This window comes from Cebus imitator, unplaced genomic scaffold (genome assembly GCF_001604975.1).
Source record: "Cebus imitator isolate Cc_AM_T3 unplaced genomic scaffold, Cebus_imitator-1.0 Scaffold27, whole genome shotgun sequence".
In the NCBI taxonomy this organism is placed as follows: domain Eukaryota; kingdom Metazoa; phylum Chordata; class Mammalia; order Primates; family Cebidae; genus Cebus; species Cebus imitator.
In genome coordinates, this window is record NW_016107342.1 from 12,186,384 (window position 1) to 12,208,706 (window position 22,323).

At 35.2% G+C, this 22,323-nt stretch overlaps 1 protein-coding gene across 3 annotated transcripts in view; it reads right to left on the reverse strand.

The window, feature by feature from the left end:
* Positions 1-476: 476 nt before the first annotated feature.
* Positions 477-22,323, reverse strand: part of KYNU (kynureninase) — a 156,895-nt gene continuing 135,048 nt past the window's right edge. For 2 of the 3 annotated variants that reach the window (XM_017523238.2, XM_017523236.2), the window contains 4 exons: positions 13,383-13,435; positions 9,760-9,845; positions 2,758-2,988; positions 477-747 (listed from right to left, as the gene is read on the reverse strand). In XM_017523238.2, the coding sequence (XP_017378727.1) occupies positions 622-747; positions 2,758-2,988; positions 9,760-9,845; positions 13,383-13,435 (496 nt within the window). In that variant the 3' untranslated portion in view covers positions 477-621. Of the gene's footprint in view, positions 748-2,753; positions 2,989-9,759; positions 9,846-13,382; positions 13,436-22,323 lie in introns of all 3 variants that reach the window. The other variant, XM_017523237.2, reaches the window with a different exon arrangement.

A 22,323-nucleotide genomic window follows, 5' to 3' on the forward strand; every position in this document is an offset into this window, starting at 1 on the left:
TGACAAAAAATATCTTAGAATCAATACTATTTGGCATCTATATACATAAACATTGGTTTCTGACATTAGAGATCAGCAGGAGCAATGTGGATTGTCCCCCAAAAATATTTGAAAGGCACTATCCCAGGAAATATATTCTCTTTTCCTTAGATTGGAATTGGATGTAACGTTTCAAAATTATATATATATATATGTATGTATCAGACTGTTCAACTACAATGCGTCAAAGAAACTCTTTGATAAATTGAAACTAAAGTAATATTTTCAAAATTGCACAAGAATTGCACACACATTATGAAGTTGTCAGCTAAGCCGGAAATTAAACCAACCTAAAACATTTCGATGACCATGAAATGTGACAGCTTATTGAGACTGTATACATCATAATTGAACCAACACAGTCTTTGGTCCCCCAAACACCAAGCAACTAGGCAGTCCTGTGAACTCCTCAGTGTCACAGACTCTGACAAATTGTATCAGATTTTCTGTAAGGTAATGATTTATTGTTAGTTACATGTCATCAATACAGTGACATACTTTCAATAATTAAAAATTGAATAATACTGAAATAACCACAGTAGCTTTCAGTATAATTTGCTTAGGTTGTTCTAGAAAACACTGCTAATTTGTTGTTTCTGCAGAGTCAAGTATAGGGGTGAGCAGATCGATAAATCTATAAACATCATGGAAAGAATTGTAGAGAGGGACTGGAGCCACTCGAATGCCATTTGGATTCCGCTTGTCACACTGTGGGGGAAAAAATAAAGACACGATAATGTTGCATTTTTCACACATTGAAAATCTGCATTCAAGATAAACTTATGTAAAGCACTTTCATAATGATTTCCCTAAAAATTAATATATAAGCAAAATGTTTAAATAAAACACGGTGTTTTTTTCTTAAGTATTTCTCCTAATGCTATCATTCCCCTATCCCCTGACCCCCTGACAGGTCCCTGTGTGTGATGCTCCTCTCCCTGTGTCCATGTGTTCTCATTGTTCAACTCTCACTTATGAATGAGAACATGTGGTGTTTGGTTTTCTGTTCTTGTGTCAGTTTGCTGAGAATGATGGTTTCCAGCTACATCCATGTCCCTGCAAAGGACATGAACTCATCATTTTCTATGGCTTATGAAACTTCTCTTGATAATAATTTAAGAAATAATAATGGATTGGTGCATGAGTAGCCAAGATAAATTCTGAAATCTATTCAGCAGCTATCTTCCTTAAACATTTAATAGATCATATATAGTGTGTTTTCTTTTTCTTTTTTTCTTGTAGGGACCCCTTGGAGGGATGGAAACTTTGGATCAATTTAAATGAATGAAAACCCCATTGGGGTCTGGAGAGTTTTAGTATATCATCCTTGAACTTAATTCTCTAATCTTTAATCTTGCAGGTAAGAAGTGGGCTACATTCCTGGGAATGCTGATAGGTCTTGAAGTAGCACCAGATACTTTGACATGCCTGGAGATCACTACGGTTAACTTCAAAAACACTTGCTATAGGCTAGACAATATAGTAGATAGTTTATGTGTGCTGTCCCTTTCAATCCAATCACAGCCCTTAGAGGTAATTAATTTTAAACCCCAAATACAGATGAAAATTTCAAGCCAGTAGATCCCAATGAACTTTCCCAGGAGGACAGAGCTTGACAATGGCATTGGTTGATTTAGAATCCTGATCTTCTGACTAGTGCCTCCAGCATCTGGGGGAAACGTCTCCTACACGTTTGGAGGTAAACATGAGCCAACCAGTGCCTTAATTACATTATCATTGGAAGTAGATACATTCTCTTTTTTCCCTGAAATTACTGGTTCACATTTACGTAATTCTCTTCAAGAGACTGAGAAGGTCATATAGGGTGAAGGGTTGGAAAAAATTATTCCTATTTTACCAGAGTAATTTTTTCTTTTTTTTTTTTTTTTTTTTTTTTTTTTTTTTTGAGACGGAGTTTCGCTCTTGTTACCCTGGCTGGAGCGCAATGGCGTGATCCCGGCTCACCGCAACCTCCGCCTCCTGGGTTCAGGCAATTCTCCTGCCTCAGCATCCTGAGTAGCTGGGATTACAGGCACGCACCACCATGCCCAGCTGATTTTTTGTATTTTTTTAGTAGAGACGGGGTTTCACCATGTTGACCAGGATGGTCTCGATCTCTTGACCTCGTGATCCACCCACCTCGGCCTCCCACAGTGCTGGGATTACAGGCTTGAGCCACCGCTCCCGGCCCAGAGTAATTTTTTCTTAAAAAAAAAATTATTTCTTGCAGTGTTACCACTCCTGAGAAGTGTATATGTATCTTTTTCGACTTAAGTGACAAGGTTGAAAATAACTTAATTTGATCAAGCAACTAAATAAGACTTTCTTTTTTTTAACCCTTCAATAAATTGGTATGATCTTTAATTCTATTCATTCAATAAATGAATTATAGCACAACCTAGTGAAAACAATGTCCTGATTAATTACAATGAAATAGTAATGCTTTCCTTTCTGCAAACTGTTATGAAAAGAATGAGTAAGTCATGAAGAACTATTCCTATAACCCAAGTTTGTGGTATCTTCTATCAGAAATGACAGATCTCTATGCCTTCAGTTAGCACAGTGCTGAGGGCTTATTTGGCACTTAATTTATCCTTAATTCATGGACTGATGTGAAATCACATGGCAACAACAATGAATAAACAAAAGAATCCAAATTTTATCCCCAACACAGAGCCCATAGACAAAATCTAGTAGCAAAGCAAGAGATGTACTTACAGCCACACCTCTTTTTTCTAGTTCTCGGAAAACATCTTTGTTCGGAACAGAAAATGTTATTGTTAGCTGGCAGCCCCGTTCCTCTATATGGGATGGAGTAATTATGTTCACAACCGGTTTCTGGGTTGCTGCTTTATCTTTGCCATACTTATGCTTGATCAGGTATTCCAGATAGCCAGTTAGCAAAATAGATTTCTTTCGCAATGCCTTCATTGTCGCCTGCTTAAAGATCTGTGGAATGAGAAACAATCAAAGTGTCTTATTGATTTACAAAGAAGCAAAAGTTAAGAGTAAATCATGCATAAGAAAGAAAATGCCCATATTTGATCTTTCCGATAAATATCTCCTTTTACACAATCGTTTTTTGTAAAAAAAAAAAAAAAAAAAATTAATTTCTTTTAAATGCTTTGCCATTAAACAATGAAGGTAAATTTTCCATGATGGAAAAATTGTACAAATGTCACGTAAATAATTCTTGCAAAGGAAGAAAGTGTAAGTTAACATCAGGTACCTGTGGCAGGCCAGGTCTCACTAACACAGGCTTCCATCACAACTGTTTTAGTACTGACTGAGCGATTAAGTTAAATATTAAAAACTTAAAAAGCCAGTGCCCTGATACAAAGGCTGGGATGTAAGGAAAGCCCATCAAGAGTTTTGCCTAGGCCTTTCCTGGGCCTTAAAGCATAACAAAATAATGAAGAAATTCTTAACAGGACTCATTTAGATTAAACAAGTTTTATATTGGGTCTGAAGAAGCTCCCCAGGCCTCCACAAACAAGTTTACTGAAGTTCTAAAGGAACTCCTCAAGCCTCAGTGATTTAGCAGGAGACAAAATAAGGGTCATCACTCCAGCACCTGGACCCATTTAGATTAAGTAAATTCACTGAGGCTCCAGAGAAAGATCTTCAGGACTCAGACCTTAGTTATAGATTAAAATAAGTTAATCACTTATGTCTTCAGAAGAATGAACACTTACACGTAGATATATAACTTAGACGGTATACAAGCTCTGGAAATCTGTAATTTTGAGTTGGTCTGGTGATAATTTCCAGGCCTTCTCCCTGTAACTGGTTACAGAAATAAAAACTCTCTTCCTCCGCCGTTCATCTGCATCTCGTTATTAGGCCACAAGAAACAGCAGCCTGACCCTCAGTTTCATCCGGGAGCATACCTTCACAATTATTTTAAATTAACTTAGTATAATCCAGTAAAACATACCTTAATAAATGCATTTAAATAGCATATAATGTAAGCTTTTCTCCAAAACCACTTTTTGGAATCATAAGAAGGCCTTTCTACTTTGATGTAAAGTTTGTCCCACAAAAAGTGCAAAATAATCTAAATGTTCAGATGTGGAAAGCTGTGTTTCTAGTAATATTTAAAACTGTTTTACTGACTCCTAAATCTCTCTCAGCTTAACAGTAAGAAAACAAGCAGTTAAATAACAACGCTAAGTTTTCTCAGCGAGGGAAGCAAATAACATTAGATAATGCATTTATTTTTATTGAAGCATTTCTCTCATTTTCCCCCTCCTAAACTCTAGCACTGGTGTGAAAATACTGCCATTTGCTGCCTGAGATGTCGTATATTAAGACGAGTGACAAGGGCACGCAGCAACTGGTGCTGGAATATTAGGGGTCAGAACAGATGTGCTTTTCTGGCTTCTCTCTTAAGGTCAAGTAGAGTGTAAAAATATATCCTATGTATAAGAACGGAATGAACTGCAGAGTGTGATGCACTGGCCTGCCACTTAATGTTCCTTTTCTGTGTCATAAGCAAAGATATCAAGAGCAACGCTAGGGTCACTTGGTGATATCAAGACTTTATCAAGTCTATGAAAACAGTTATTCCTGTATGTACACATGGCATGTGTAGGAAGGCACTCTAATAAAACTCAGCCACAGAGTTCCTGGAACTATACTGCATGGAGGCTACGGATTGGCTGAAGGAGAGGATGGGAGCTGTACTGAAGGTAAATAATATCTAAGCAAGAAAGGAGAAACAGAACAGAATAGCGCCTGCCTCTCTCTTCATCCACACCTCCCAGACAATGTCTGAAGCCTACAGTGACAGCTCACGTGTAGGCTGACATGTTGGTTTCATAAGCCTCCAAGATCTGGACTGCCGATAACACGGCTCCAAGACTCAGACAACTTAGATGACACAGAATTTGGTAGGAGGCATCTCTTCATTTTCTTGGGCAAAACAAAATGTAGGTAGACTTGGCATAATGAGGACTCAAGGGGACATGACCAAGTTTTGGGTCAAGGGCCAAGAATCAAAATTCTCCCAGAGGAACAGGGACAGGCAGGGCACAGACCACAGCTGGTTTTGCTGTGAGGTTTGAATAAAAAACGATGTGAGAAATCTTTCCAAGATTCTCTCTGGAGTTTAATAATATTCTAGTAAATTTTGTGGTTCTGCTATGGGTGCCCTACTGTGTACATAGGGGCAATCAATACATGAGGTATCACATTTAATGATAGTTTATTTGTATTCATAGGTTAGCAAAACTTTGAGGAATGTTACTTGCATTTAGTTTTTGAAGGGGCTTGGAGGTGTTGCTCTTATAGCTTTCTCTGGATAACTAGAAACCAAGTTTTTCTGGTATGACGAATAGCTTGCATCTTAATATACTGGACAATGTTGTCACTCTTTAATAATAAAGTAATTTTAAAATATAAAACATATTTTCCCCATTACAACCACAATAAGGGCAACTGCATTCTGAGGCACTTTTAAATTCATCTCACACAGGGTAAAATTCTATTCTGAGCCTCACATAAAAATATTGAGAGAGAATAATAGGGAAGTAACATAAATATTCTATTTGCTTTTTTGTTTCTCATACATTTTATGTGTTCAATATTGAAAAAGAATAATTTTTTAAAATTAGAAAGAAACGAAAATTGTAGTTTGAAAAATGTTCAGCTTAAAAGATAATTCTTGGCAGAGTTTCAACTACTTGTATTATTTTTTCTTACAGACTAAATGAACATGAAACTAGAGAAGCTAGATAAGTTTTAACGAGAAAAATAAGTTTAGTGTGATGTTTTCAATAGTCATATTTTTCTCTTAAATTCTTAAAACTGGCTCCCTAGTAACTCTGAAAGGAAACATACAGTACATTTCTTTGTTGAGTCTTCTGACTCAGCATGTATTTTAATTGACTGCTCTGATTTTGTATTTTGAAGCTATTTATTTCATTACGAAGTCAGAATACTCAAAGGGGCTAAAACTTGTCTACCTTTTGCTATATATAGATATGAACCTTCAAAATATATGTATTGTTTACATTTAAGTAATTTGAAAATTGAGGAGACTTCTGAAATAATCTTGTCCAAATATCTTACATTAAAAAATAAGGCAAATACATTCAAAATGACTCATTGCTTGTGTGAGGCCATACTTAGTGTCCAGTGAAGGAGAGAGCACTTGCCTCCAGCTTCCTGGCCTCAGGCTCCATTCCTTCATCCATAATATTTTAAGAATTATTATATAAATGATTCAGATCCAAAAATATAAATAAAAGGACAGTTTGAAACTGATGATAACATGCTATTTTATATAAATCAACCATATACACATGCTTTTATAAAAATCCATATTAATATATTTTTTAAAAGTCATTGTATTAAAAATCTAAGGTCTTATTTATATACAATTAATCCTTAAGTATAAAAACTCTCCTCCAGTTCATATTTGACTATGTTAAATATTTCTCAAAAGAAAAGTAGAGACAACAAAGAGGCAGTTTGATGCATGCATTTACTTCTTTTATTTATTCAAACTTCAACCACATATCTTCTGCAATGGAATAAACTTGTTTAAAAAGATAGGGTGGCTGAGTGTAGTGGTTCATGTCTGTTATCCCAACTGCTCAGTAGGCTGAGGCAGGAGAATCACTTGAGGCCAGCAGTTCCAGCCCAGCATGGACAAAATAGCCAGACCTCATCTCTAAAATGATGAAAAAATAAACTAGGTGCAGTGGCATGCCCTGTAGTCCTAGCTACTAAGGAGGTCGAGGTGGAGAGGATCGCTTGAGGCCAGTAGTTCAAGATTGGGCTGGGGAACATGGTGAAATACTGTCTCTACAAAAAATACAAAAATTCACTGGGCGTGTTGGTGCACTCTTGCAGTCCCAGCTACTGTGGAGGCTGAGGTGGGAAGATCAACTAAGCCCAGGAGGTGGAGGTTGCAATGAGCTGAGATCCTGTCACTGCACTCTAGGGGTGACAGAGGGTGTCCCTGTCTCAAAAAAAAAAAAAAAAAGAAATAAAGAAATAATAATTAGCCACGTGTTGTGGCGCAGACTTGTAATTCCAGCTACTCAGGAGGCAGAGGCAGGAGGATCACTGGAACCCCAGTAGTCTGAGGCCATGGTAAGCTATGATTGTGCTGCTGCACTCCAGCCTGAATGACAGAGCGAGACCCCATCTCTAAATATACATAAATAAAATTTAAAGGAAGATAAGGTAAGTATTAATGGAAACATTGTTAATTCATGGATGCTTACATCAGAAGCCCATAAATGTCTAGAAAATAGGATGTTTTAACAGAGAACGGGAAGCAATTCGATGCATTAGTTTGTAATTTAAATATTTTGCACTTTACAGTAGGAAATAATTTTGAAAAACACTTTTACCAAAATAAGGCTTGATTAAAGAATTTTGGTTAGAACATAGTCTTGGCAGTGAAATGAGCAGTAAGAGGCTCGAGAGAAATTCTAAGTGAATTAGAAGCTCCAGAGACACGCATATCCTTCTTCTTGTGGCTTTTAGGGTTTTAAGTTTAGATATTAACTGGGTAACAAAAAGTACAAAAATTAGCCCGGCATGGTAGTGTAGATCTACAGTCCCAACTACTCAGGAGGCTGAGGTTAAGTTTAGATATTAAAAAGAAAAACAAAATCAGTCCTCAGATTATAATTGAAAATAAAAACTTTGTCTAGGTGACCCTTAATACAATGTGGTAGGGAAACAGTGGTAGGAAAAATAAGAATGTGCCTTTTTCCCCACAGCAGAAGGGTGAATACTACTAGATAAGCCAACCACTGCAGAAAGTACGCCAAAGTGAGGATGTCTAAAAGGAAATTTCCAGGAACGTCTGATAAGTTATTTGCAAAGACATGGTCCTTCAAAAGAAATTACTTTAGGTACAAGCTCTTCCTAAGGTATATCATGGTGCTTCTGATATTATTACACATCTTCTACCAGATACAAACTTGGAACGAATGCAGAAACTTAATTTTGTTTTAAAATGTTGAAACAAAATATTTCTATGAATGGATATTACAAAAACAACTCAAATATCATTATCTGATTACTAAGCAGGTTTTTACTCAAAGAAACTTTCAAAAATATATATCACTGACTGAAAAATCTCGTTAATGTGTCTATTTTCCAGGAAAAAATGCTGCCTTGAAGTCAAAACAGCACAAGCTCCATCTAGTGGTTAAACTGAGTGGGTGCGCTTTAAATTGGGATGGAATGAAATGAGGTAATTATCACTATCCAGTGGTGAATTTAATAAAAACAGAGGAACTTGATGCTGCCATCCAGTGGCCAGAATGAGAAACTGCTACACGTGTTCACAGAATTATGCCATTTTATTAGAAGGAATTTTGAATCTTCATCCTGTCACTCATTTGATGCTGGAATCCTCTATAAGTTTTTGCTAACATATCATAAACTACATGATTTTAGAAAGAGATATGAAAAATTTCAAATCCTTTTTCGAATAGTTCTTTATAAAACCTCTATTAGAAATATATACACACATTTACTTAAAATATATTTTGCTTAAATATATGTATACAGGCCAGGTGCAGAAGCTCACACTTGTAATCCCAACACTTTGGGAGGCCAAGGCAGATGGACCATCTGAGGTCAGGAGTTCGAGACCAGCCTGACCAACATGGAGAAACCCAGTCTCTACTAAAAATACAAAATTAGCCAGGTGCGCTGGTGCATGCCTGTAATCCCAGCTACTCCAGAGGCTGAGACAGGAGATTCACTTGAACTCAAGAGGTGGAGGTTTCAGTCAGCCAAGATCACGCCATTGCACTCCAGACTGAGCAACAGAGTGAAATTTCGTCTCAAATAAATTAAATAAATAAATAAATAAATGTATACAAAATATATATTTACTTAATATATATTCACATTATTATGAATTATATACTATATAATTACCTACATATTTTTGCTTGACTGCATTTAGTCTAATCATAAATAATAGTATCTAAGGAGTCACAATTTCATTTTCTTGTTATGTATATCTGTCATTTCAGCGTAAGACTAAATTTACCTAAATAAAAATACAAATTAATTTAAAGGAAAATGTTGAGTCAGTGATAGTGAAGACTATAAATTGGCATAATGTCATAGAAGTCCCAATTAAAAAATAAAAGAAAAATCATAAAACCATCCTACCTCATGAGACAACCTTATTTAATCTTTGGTTTACTGTGATTATTCATTATTTTTCCTTCAAGTAAGTCTTTCCTAGCTTTGTCAAGTGGCACTTGGTCAATTCATTCATCTACAGTGAGCTAGAAGCAGCACAGTCCCCAGTAATTACATCAGGCACGCAATATTTTCTCAATAAATTTATGTTGAATAAGTGAATTTATGAAGAACTAAATATTTCATGCTTATGTAGTATACAGAGAGACTAAAAGAAGGTTAAATAACTTATTCATGTTTAAACAGATTCTAGGTGGAGTAAAAAAATGTATTTCCCCCAAAGAGTTCCATTTAATATTTACTATGTGCCAATAAAGTGCCAAGCATTGTGCTGGCAGCTGGTGACATGAATGAAGGGAGACCCCCACCAAACATCACTGTCCTAAAGGGGAATGAATGCTGCCTTCTTTCCCTTGTTCATGCACAGTGCACATGTATCATCTTCCTGTGTAGCAGAGAAAGTACTACAAACTTTCACAGTCAGATCAGGAAAAAAGGCAAATATGTGGGAAGGTTGAAACATACATCACTTACCTCTAAACTAGCATGTAAGGAAGAGACCAACAACATGGGAGGATTTGAAACTCGGAATCCACAGACCCCAGGGATTAACTGCAGTTCTGAGAAAGTAATATCATGTCATTATCAAAGAGGGTAACTTTAAAAGTATCCATAAAATTACTAAAGTACTGGAGAATGAAAGAGCAAGATTTAAACTTTTATTCCTGGGTAGGATTTCTGAGATATTTAAGATAAACTCCATGGAGCTAAAATATCGTTATTTCCCCTTAACCAGCAATTCCCACCTCCCTTGTCCCCACCTTCTTAGCAGAACACCAGAAATCTTAGGCCCAAAGTAAAAATGACCTCTTCTGGAAGTTTCTCTGGATCCCATCTTTGTCTGCCTTCCTATTCCCAACCTAGAATTCCTTGTTCTGCTCAACCTTTGCTTTCCTGTTATGAAACCATGTCAATGAGAGAGAGCATCAGTTTGGAGTGACATGTAATTGTAATGTCACCCGAAGGCAGAAATATGAATGAAATGACCTATGAAGGTGACTTTTAGCTCTAGGATTGTTAGGTCAAGTGGTTTCTGTTAGAAAACACACACACACACACACACACACACACACACACACACACACACAACAGAGGGGGCTTTAAAAAAAAAGATCTGCCTAAGTATAACATATGAAAAAGGTAAATTAATAGCAGATACTCTCCTAATTAAGTCGAATGAACAGTAGTAAGTTAAATTCAATAGGGTTAAGATGGCTAGTCAGAGATAACACTATGACTGACTAAAAGAATGTTAAAACATGATGACTCTTTATATAGTCATCAAATCCAATATTAAGCAAATCATGGTGATATGGCTTGGCTCTGTGTCCCCACACAAATCTCATCTTGAATTGTAATCCCCATATGTCGAGGAAGGGACCTGACGTGAGGTTGACTGGATCATGGTGGTGGTTTCCCCCATGCTGTTCTCATGATAATGAAGGAGTTCTCAAAAGATCTGATAGTTTAAAAAATAGCAGTTTTCCCTAAGCCCTCTCTCTCTCTCTCTCTTTCTCTCTCTCTGTCTCTCTCTCTCTGTCTGTCTCTCACCTGCCACAACCTCAGATGTACCTTACTTTCCCTTTGCCTTCTGCCATGATTGTAGGTTTCCTGAGGCTTCCTCAGCCATGTGGAACTGTGCATCAATTAAAACTCTTTCTTTTATAAATTACCCAGTCTGAGGTGGTATCTTTACAGCAGTGTGAAAGCACACTAATACATATGGCCATATGACCTGTGGGCCAAATTTGACCCACTAGTTTGTTTATGTTTTTGAGACAGAGTATCACTCTGTCGCCCAGGCCAGAGTGCAGTGACTCAATCATGCCTCACTGCAGCTTTGACCTTCCCAGGCTTAGGTGATCTTCCTACCACAGGCTCTCAAGTAGCTGGGACTACAGGTGCATGCCACCACTCCTGGCTAATTTTTGTAGTTTTTGTAGAGAGGAGCTCTCACTATGTCACCCAGGCTAGTCCCCAACTCCTATGATCAATTGATCCATCTGCCTTGCCTCCCAAAGTGCTGGGATTACAGGTGTGAGTCATCATGCCCAGCCCTGTTTTTTTAAAACACAGTTTTGTGAAAACATAGCCACAATCTTTCACATATGTATAATCTATGGCTGCTTTACCACCACAATGGTGGAGTTGAGTATTTGCCACAGAAACTGTGTAGCACAGAAAGCTTAAAATATTTTCTGTCTGGTCCTTCACAGAAAAAGTTTGCTACCCCTGATCAAATTCAATTCCTCTATTTCCAAATAAGAAAACCCATCTCAAATAATTTAACTGGCACAATAACATCTAATTATTTTAACAGCCAAAGTAAAACACAGGTATCCTTACTGGACTGGAATATCAAGTCTTGCAATTTGGTTGCTGCAAATCTGAACACCAATGGGTCCTGACTTAATAATTTGACTAAAAATTGTCCAATTTTACAGTGATACAAAAGTGGTACATCTTCAGTAGAAGCCATACTCTGAGTAGCCATACGCCCATTCCGTTTTTCACTTTTAGTATAGTATTCAATACATCATATAATAGAGTCAATGCTTTATTATAAAATAGGATTTGTGTTAGATTGTTTTGCTTAACTCTAGGCTAATGTAAGTGTTTTGAGTGTGTTTTAAGGTAGGCTAGGCTAAGCTATTATGTTCCATAGATTAAGTGTATTAAATGCATTGTTTACCTAAGATAGCTGCAGCTTGTGATAGGCTTATCAGGAAATAATCTCATTGTAAGTCAAAGAGCATCTGTATAGACAAAATATTATCTTAGGGCTGGGTGTGGTGGCTCAGGCCTGTAATTCCAGCACTTTGGGAGGCCAAGGAGGGTAGATCACGAGGTCAGGACTTCAAGATCGCCTGGCCAAGATGGTGAAACCCCGTCTCTTCTAAAAATACAAAAATTAGTTGTGGTGGTGGGTGCCTATAATCCTAGCTACTCGGCAGGCTGAGGCAGATAATTGCTTGAACCCAGGAGGTGGAGGTTGCAGTGAGCAAAGATCATGCCACTACCCTCCAGCCTGGGCAACACAGCAAGACTCCATCTCAAATATATATATATATATAAACCTCAGGCCAGCTTGGGCAGCATAGTGAGACCTCATCTCTACTAGATATAATAATAACAATAAGGCAGTCATGGTGGTGCACACCTATAGTCCCAGCTACTTAGGAGGAAAAGGCGGGAAGATTGCTTGAGCCAGGGATATCAAGGCTGAACTGAACATGATTGCACCACTGTACTCCAGCCTAGTTGACAGAGCTAGACCCTGTTTCAAAAAATAAAAATTAAAAAATCAATAAAAAATGAAAAATTTAAAACAATATCTCGGGATTTAAAGCAATCTGAAGGATCAAGTTTATGTTGAACCCTCAAAGCATTTATGATCTTTCTGTATCCCATATGGTTGGGAAATAGGGTCACTCAGGAAAAAGCAATGCTGCATGGTAGAGTTTCATTTCTGTCTGCCGGGGTTAACTGCTCACAGGAATTGCTATACTCTTTGGTACATGGCTAAAGCCACAAAAGGAAAATATTTAGGAAAAAGAGGAATGAAATGACTATTTATTAAGGCACTGCTATGTCCTGCTTGGCTTATTGTTTTGAACTTGACTAACCCTAAAACCAAATTTTTAAATAGATTTTATTATTCACATTAGGTAAGTGGGAAAGAAAAAACCATACAAGATGATATAACTTGTGTAGGATCAAAAAACTATTAAGCAGCACAGTGTGATTAACACCCAAGTCTTTCTACATCTGACTCCAAGCTGCAAATTCCCTCCTGTCCTCTGTGCCCAACGTTTCGGGCACTCCGTGTTGATGGCATCTGGCCAAGCCACATGACCCTTAACGTGGACTTCTTTTTCTTTTACCCCCCTACTAAGGGATAAACTCAAGATCATGCTAAAATCTATAAATTTTTAGTCTTAAACTCTGGATATGTCATTTCTTATTTGAGAGTTCTCAGTGACATTTTCGAAGTGCACTCTCCCTGGGGCATACACATTACACATAATATAAAGACATATGAAAATTGAAATAAAGTTAAAATAAAATGACTTATTAGGCAAAATAAATATACTTACTGTTATCCATCTTAAATCTGGTGCTGAGTTCATGGCCAAACCATCCCACTAATCTAAAATATAAATAAAAACATTAGATTTTTTTTTTTTTTTGAATGGAGTCTCACTCTGTTGCCTAGTTTAGAGTACAGTGGCATGATCTCAGCTCACTGCAATCTCTGCCTCTTGGATTCAAGTGATTCGTGTGCCTTAGCCTTTCAAGTAGCCGAGACTACAGACATGCATCACCATGCCTGGCTACTTTTTGTCTTTTAAGTAGAGACAGCGTTTCGCCATGTTTGCCAGGCTGGTCTGAAACTCCTGAGCACAAGTGATTCATCAGCCTTGGCCTCCCAAAGTGCTGGGATTGCAGGTATGAGCCACCGTGCCTGGACATAATATTTTGATCTAAAAAAATAAATACTACAAATTTAGAAATCTGGGGCCTGCATTATAAAGCTATTTGTGATATAAGTCATCAAATACTTCAGCAGATAAAATGCTATATGGTATCATAAGGTGATTAATATTTATAATGTTAAGAATGAGGATAAAAATCTACCTATCTATATGATTAGTTATTTTATTTTTGTGTGGATTATCAACTTGTTATAGTTAATGACCACTTTTTATTTAAAATAAAATGAACAAAAATATTAAGTAACTTTCTATTTTAAAATTAAGCTAAAAGCTCAAAAGGTAAAACAATATGATATTTTCACAATAGAATCTCTAAAGAGAAATGTACCTCCAAAACCCATATAATTGTTGAAAAATTTAAAAATAATTTTCTAAAGAAATTGGTTGCTTTCATATTGTTTTAAAGAATGTGAAATCAGTCAGACATAAAATACAAAATATACAGGAAAAATCATATACGTGTGTATATATTAGATGAAAAAGACTACAAACCAATTTAGACAAAAATATAAAAAATTTAGAAGGAGAGTGAATTTGAAATGGAGAGTTCTGGCAGGAAATAACTGGAAATCAATGACCACTATCTTTTTAAAAATAATTTTTTAAAATCATAGAATAGTTTTAAATTTACTGAATTATTGTAAATATTTATTTACAGTAAATTAATTATCTGTAAATAATATTTTAGTTTTAGCGATGTCTAAATAAAAATTCCAAAGCACTATTTTTTGGGACATGACAAAATGTTTTAAAATTTATATAGAATATATGGGTGAACATAACAGATTTTGAAATAGAAAAGTTTAGAGAGGAATATGCTATATTATCTTATAATAGTGGCTTATATTCTTTATATGATAATATAGCATATTATAAAATGCAGTACATGAATAAGAATGATTCTAGTAAAACTAATCAGTGAGACAAATGAGTTAGGACAGTAAATACAGAAACAGTCCTCAGATCATGCCACAATTATCACCTCTCATGACATTTCCAAAATGCAAAAGTGAAAAAATATATTTATATTCTCATGATTTTCAAAAGAGAAAATTCTAAGTATAAAACAGAAGAAGATTCAAAAGAATATACCAACAGATTTATAAACATTTAAATTCTGTATTAAAAAGATGGACAAAATTGGAAGACAAACTAGAGATGGAGAAGAGGAGTGATATTCGTCCCATACCAAAGAATCTTTACACTAAGAGGTTTTACAAAGAAAAAGGACAATGTACCAACAGCGACCTAGCCACAGAGCATGGACACGCCTTATAAAGGAAAAACGTCCATGCTCCATGAATTCGGGAAAAGCAAACAAAACAAACAAAAACACCTCACTGTCACTAATGTTTCACACTATAATGTAAAGATGACACCATATTTTATATATCAAACATGCAAAATGATTAAAAAATTATTGTAAATATTTTTATTAAAGATTCAAAGAAAAGGAAATCAGCCACTTGTTGAATAATGATAATAAAGTACTAAAATCTTTCTGGAGGACAATTTAAGAAGATATATGGAAAATATGCATTGTTTTCTGTCCCAGAAATTTTACTCCTTCCATTTATCTAAATTGGGTTACACTATTTGGATTACCCTATTTGAAGTACGCCAAGATTTGTATACTAGTGATAGGGAAAGTGGGCAGAGAAAATCTAAGTAGAAAAGAGTGGGTCCCCAAGGAATCCCCACCCTCAAGCCAAAGAGCCAGAAATCACAGTCCAAAGTGAGAAATTCTATCCCTGTTTTCTCACTCAAACGTTGCCTTTTCCTAAACCACCCCATTCTGTGCCTATATAAATCCCAGTCTCAGCCAGTAGACAGGATACAGCTGGACATCGGAGAGAAGTACCTTGACTTCCAAGGGACAGCTTGGCAGCATAACTTTAGAGAATAATCTGGCTAGAGACAGCCAGACTTCAGGGGAAGACTACCTACCCATCCCATCCCCTTCTCAGCTCCCCTTCCCGCTGAGAGCCACTTTCACCGAAAACAAAATTCCCCACGTTTATCATCCTTCAATTTGTTTGCATGACCTCATTTTTCCTAGACACCAGACAAGAGCTTGGGAGCCATCAATGCAGGCATGAAAGGCTGTCACACTGGCCCTTTGCCCTCACTGATGGAAGGCGGCCGCCTTATGTGAAAAGGCAGAGGCCCCACTGAGCTATTAACACAAGCCTACTGAGGACAGCAGAGCTAAAAGGGCACTGTAACATGCCCTCTGGGGCTTTGAGAGTCGCAGGCACCCCCGCCTGGACTCTGCTGTGGGGCCTGCAGGGTCTTCACTCCTGCCTGTTCTGAAGCATCGGGCCAGTTCCCACACCGGCTCACCTGCGCGTTCCCTCCCACGAGGGGCGGAACGCTGAAGGTCTGAGTGAGTGGGGTTTGATCCTACCACCGCCAAAGTGGCCAGCCAATTCCGGCACTCAATCATTTCAGCTCCCGTCCTGTACTCATTCACTCGTAAGGAGTTTAGAGCAGCGGGCTGAGCAAACGAGTCACCCCTATCACGAGTTCCGCAAGGGGTCAGGAGGATATCCTGCTTCATTAGGACAATTAACACAATACAATTATCTGCGTCAAAGCCACCTAAATATCTTGTAATGGAGAACTGATATAAACAAATTACACCATGGCATATGAAGGAGTAAGCTGCAGCCATTATAAAAACCCTATTTAAAATAATATATACACAAAAAGATTGAAATGGCGATCACAATATTTGGAGTGTGATTCTAGTTTTAAAACAATAAAATGTATGCATTTATATTTAACTATGGCCAAAATGTTAAATATTTTAATTTATGCTTTATTCTTACGTTTTTCAGATTTTTCTTAAAGATCACATATTGTTACATCAAAGAAAGGCTCTAATTATCATTTTATCTCCTCTTTATTAGTCCAAATTTATTTTAATTTCAAAAATATCTTATTTCATGCATTTTGCATATAGTTTTGTAGAATTAATTAGCGGAGTCTAATTAATTGTGCAAAATGATTAATTTTTTAAAACCCATCACTTAAAAATACCATACAGTTCTTATTAACTTATTAAAATTCATAGTGTACCAGCCAAGGCATACCTTTCAAACCCTATTTCTAATATTTATTGTCTCATTTCAAGTAATTCATTATGAGAATCTAATAATCCTCCCTTTTTGTCCCCACTGGTTCTTCTGCCTATAATGATGATACTGGGTGGAATCTGCATAGGAGGAACAGAAAATAATCAGAACAAAATGGTAAAAGCTAAAGTGATGGAATATCTACTGAAGTTCCAGTTTAAAAAAAAATAATAAAAATAAAATTCTCTAAAGAAAAGACAAGGTGCCCAATTTGAATTTCAAAAGCTACGCCCTTGATACAATTATGCGTATAGATACAAGAGAGCAGGGCCATTTTTAGAGCAGCAGTTACATTATGTATCCTGCAGAAAAATGAAGCACATCCATATAAAGAATCAACAGGAGCCCTAAGAGATGGAAATAGTGAACAAATAAAGGATTACAGTATCCTTTCTCCCTTAACTCCCCCAAACTGCTAATCAGGGAAATTTCAACACGATCAGTGAACAATGAAAAAAGAACTGAATATAGCACTAACACAAAGATTTTCCATGAAAAATGGGAGAAATCTACAAACAGATGAAAAATATGCATCAGGAAAAGATTGCCTGAAAGTGGATGAGAAATGTAATGAAAATGAATAACTCAAGAAAAAAACAGAAGCTTAATGAAATAATATTACATGAGTTTGGAAAAAGCAAGTAAAAATGTAGCAGTAGAATGGATATATCTGGGAAGAATTAGAAAAGAAAAAGCACATAAAAGAAAGGATCAAAGATTTGAAAAATTGCAAGAAAGGCAGGATAGTGTGGAAAAACTAGCAAGGATAAAAAAGAGTTGTGAGAAAAAATAAACAAAAATATATATTTAAAATCATTTAGAGAGAAAATGACAAATTTAGTAAACAGATAAATAAGTTTTATCATAATCCAAATGAGATTCCAAAGAAGAAAATCATAAAATAAATTTTCTTAAAGTTGTGATTCAAGACAACTTTGATGAAATAAAAACGATCTGAATCTACATTGAAAAAATACAACACATGGACACAGGGAGGAGAGCATCACGCACTGCGGTCAGTTGTGGGGGGTGGGAACTAGGGGAGGGACAGTGGGGGCTGGGGAGTTGGGGAGGGGTAACATGGGGAGAAACGCCAGATATAGGTGGTGGGGTGGAATGCAGCAAACCACATTGCCATGTATGTACCTTTGCAACAATCTTGCATGTTCTTCACATGTACCCCAAAACCTAAAATGTAATCAAATACACACACACACACACACACACGCACGCACACATCATCCTCTGAGTTAGGTGGGAGGAATTAACTCAGAATGGTCAATTTTGTTTACTGTCTATTAAAATTATTGGATTTTAAGGGTAGAGAAAAATTGGAGTTCCACTCTAAAAAGGTTAAGTCAGAATAAAGAAAGAAATGTCAGACTGGCTTCAAGTTTATCAAATGCAACCATTCAATGACGAGGCTAATGTAGAAATACATGTTCAATGCTGAGAGAAAAAAAAAAAAACATGATACATGAATGCTATGTTTCACTAAGTAGAATTGCATAAGTTTTACTGTTACTGATCAAGCAAGTGTTCTGCTAATATTTTTCCCATGAATTCTTCATTACCTGAAAAAGAATTTAAGTCAGCCAAGAGATGGCTGGTGAAGCTATAACAAAATGACATACTGTGACTATTGAATGTATTTAATTATAGGACTGAGGTTAAACAAATGTGGACATTAAGGTAACAGTAAAGAGGAAATGCTATATGAAAGTGTAAAAATAAACAACTGAACAAATGGGGGGTTAACGTAGTTTTACTCACTATCTACAATTTAAACTTGACAGTTCAGGTAAAACAAGTATAATCAGATCTAAGAATACAAGGTAAATATGAAGAAAGTTAAAATTATTGATAAAAGTATCCTTCTTATCACTTAATATTTTTGGTCTGAATTCCACCTTGTCATATATAAAGATTGCATCTTGCTTTATTTTTCATTTTCTATTTATACTTTTGGTCATCCTTTTATTCTATTTTTTCTGAGTTATTTATTTTAATTGAGTCTCTGCTTTGTAGTACAATCCGGTAACTTTATCTTTCAATATGTGAATTAAACCTGTTGATATTTATTTTGACAAATATGTCTGATCTTAAGTCGATGTCTTTTAATGTCATATTTTCTATTTTAATGTCATATTTTATTTTCTATTTCTTAAGTCAATGTCTTTTAATGTCATATTTTCTATTTCTAATGGTTTTTTAAAAAGTCAACATGAGATGATTTGCTTTTTTACTCATTATTTTTTAGTTAGTAGTTATTCTGATATTTAAGGTTTTAAGTGGAATTTTTCTTTTCCTTTATTCTATTAGTTTTGTTCCTTGAACAATGACAGATTCAGCAGCTTTCCTCTTCCTCTAACCTAATCTGTCATCACCTGATAGTTTCCTCAATAATTCGACAAATTCACAATAAAAACAAAACAGTTAAGAATTGCTGTTCATAACATAACACAATACCAACACTCATAAAGCAGACATTACAGAGACTGTAAAAGAGACAAATATCCTGTGACAGAAGTTTTATTAACTTCTCTAAGTCCGTGATCAATCAAGTGGACAAATATATCGATTAAGACGGTAAATCTAACATAAATGTTTAATGCTGTGACTTGAAGTAAAGATTATAGCTTTCAAAAGAAATGCTCATAAAATGTTTCCTGTAACTACACAAAATCTTTAATATTTCCAAAATGTATATATTGCTGACCACAGTATCTGAGTAAAATCCAATAGGACTAATAATCAATAAAAAACTCAGAAAATGAAAAGGCTCAATTATCTAGCAAGTTAAAAGTAAATTTATCTGAAATTACTTTTAGGATAAAGAGAAATACAAACTGAATTGGTAAAATTTCCTTTATATGAATGATTTTAAAAAGTTCCTGATCGAGACTTTTGGGAAATTGCCAAAACAGTGCAGAGAGAACAATTCATAGCTTTAAATTGTAGCTCAATATAAAAATTAGAAAGAAAGCAAATAAATCGATAATAAGACTAAAAAGTATTATAAAAGTACACAAAAAGAGTCTAAAATAAAGCAATAGTATGCAATTAACAAAGGACAAAGCTGAAATCAATAGTTAGAAAACAGAAAATAATGGTTACATTGATACATAAAAGTTTGTTGTGGTGAGGGAGAGAAATACCAATTAATCAAGAAGGTATAGCTATGAAAAGAAAAACATATGCAGAGGGATATTCACAAAATAGGGAAAAATAAGCACATCATAAGACAGGCATTGCTTAAATTAATTTACAAATCTGGATCAAATGAATAATTTTCTGGGAGAATATTACTTATTCAACCTAATCTTGGGAAGGAACAAAAATGGAAACCAACAGATTTTAATAGAAATAGAGAAAAAGCTCAAACATCTAAAATCAGAAAAGAAGGTGATCTCATGGGGAAAATCTATCAACACTTTTCAGTAGATAATTCCAATGCTATTTAAACTAATTTAGTGCATAGAAAACAAAAACCAAATCAAAAAAAAGGTATGGGAGATACTATTACGATTTGTGATGTTATTATAATATTAATATTAAACTAGGTTAGAATTGCATATATAAAATAGTCAATCTTAATATTAATACAAAAATCATAAAATACTACAAACAGATTCTCACAGCATACTAAGTAATACCACATTATGAATCGTAGCATTCACATAGAGCAAAAATGGCTCTATATTAGCAAATTTATTAATATACAATTCATTTTGTTAGCTAAAGGAAAAAAAATCATAAGATTAACTACTTAAACCTTATAGATAACAATCTCAAATTATTCTTGTCTTTAAAAATCTAAAGAAAACAATGGTAGAAATATACTTAACGTATTGAAATACAGCAATCTCAGCCTGAAAGTCAAACTCAGATTTAACACCACAAAGTTACTCTCATTAATACTGTGATTTTGTAGATATAAAAATTGGAAAGAAGACATAAGTTATTACTACTATACTTTCAAGTTACATAATTTTATGACTAATATGGATATAAAGATAGGTTAGTATGATAGTCTGGTGCAAAATTAATATAAGAAATAGGTATCTGAAATCTAAAATTCCTACAGATAAATTACCCAAAAAAGTTTGAGATCTACATTCCTAAATAACAAAAATACTTGAATAATATTCGATATCAAGAAAAATGTCAATTATCCTTAAATTGATGTACAAATTTAATATTATCTCCGTTGATATAATTTGGATATGTGTCCCTGCCCAAATATCATATTGAAATGTAATTCCTAGTGTCGAAGGTGGGGCCTGGTGGAAGGTGACTGGCTCATGGGGGTGGATTTCTCATGAATGGTTTAGCACCATCCATCTTGGTCCTATCCTTGCAAAAGTAAGTGAGTCTTGTGAGGTCTGGTCATTTAAAAATGTGTAGCATCTCCTTCCTTGTTCTCTCTTGCTCTTACCACATGAGGTGCCCACCCCCCATTTGCCTTCTGCCATGATTTTAAGTTTTCCAAGGCTTCTACAAAAGCCAGGCAGATTCCAGCACCATGCTTTCTGTACAGCCTACAGAACCATGAGCCAATTAAACCTCTTTTCTTTGAAAATTACCCAGTATCAGGTATTTCTTTACAGCAATGTGAGAAAGGCCCAATACACCAGTAAAAATAGGTTTTCATTTGGGAAACAGAAAAGCTGTTTCTAATGTCATTTGGGAAAACAAATAATATTAAGAAATCTCTAAAAACCAAGAACAATGAAGTGAAGTATTTTGACAAGATATTAAAATATTGTAAAACTCCAAAAGGAAAACAATATGGCACTTTGTTACCAAAACAATTAATATATAATTCATTATCTTAATAAAGCTAGAGAAACTCAGGATCGTTTCTATAGACCAATGAATCAGAAGAGAAAGTCCAATCAAGCACAAATATACTTTTTAAAAATCCTCTGCAGATCATATTACAAAGGATTAATCTTTCTAGTATAAGAGTATATGAAGATCAATAAAGCAAAAATAAAAATCTAATAAAAATGGCCAAAGGATATGAATAGATCATTTATAGAAAAGAAAAACAAATTGTTCTTAAAAGTTAAAAAGAAAATATCTTCAATTACTAATAATATGGATACAAATTAAAACTACATTGTGTTACCATTGTTCACCTCTCAGATTGGCAAAAATACAAAAGTCTGATTATGTACTCAATTGGTGTGACTATGGGAAAAGGCTAACTCCCATATATTACCTTGGGAATGTAATGTGATGCACCTTTGTGAAAACAAATGAGCAATAGCTTCCAAAGTTATAAAGACAAACATGATTGACCTAGGAAATTCACTGTGGGAAATTTAATCTCCAGAAGTGTTTAAATAAGTATGAAGTAAATTATGTATAGTTATAGTAGTGCATCTTTTTAGTAACAG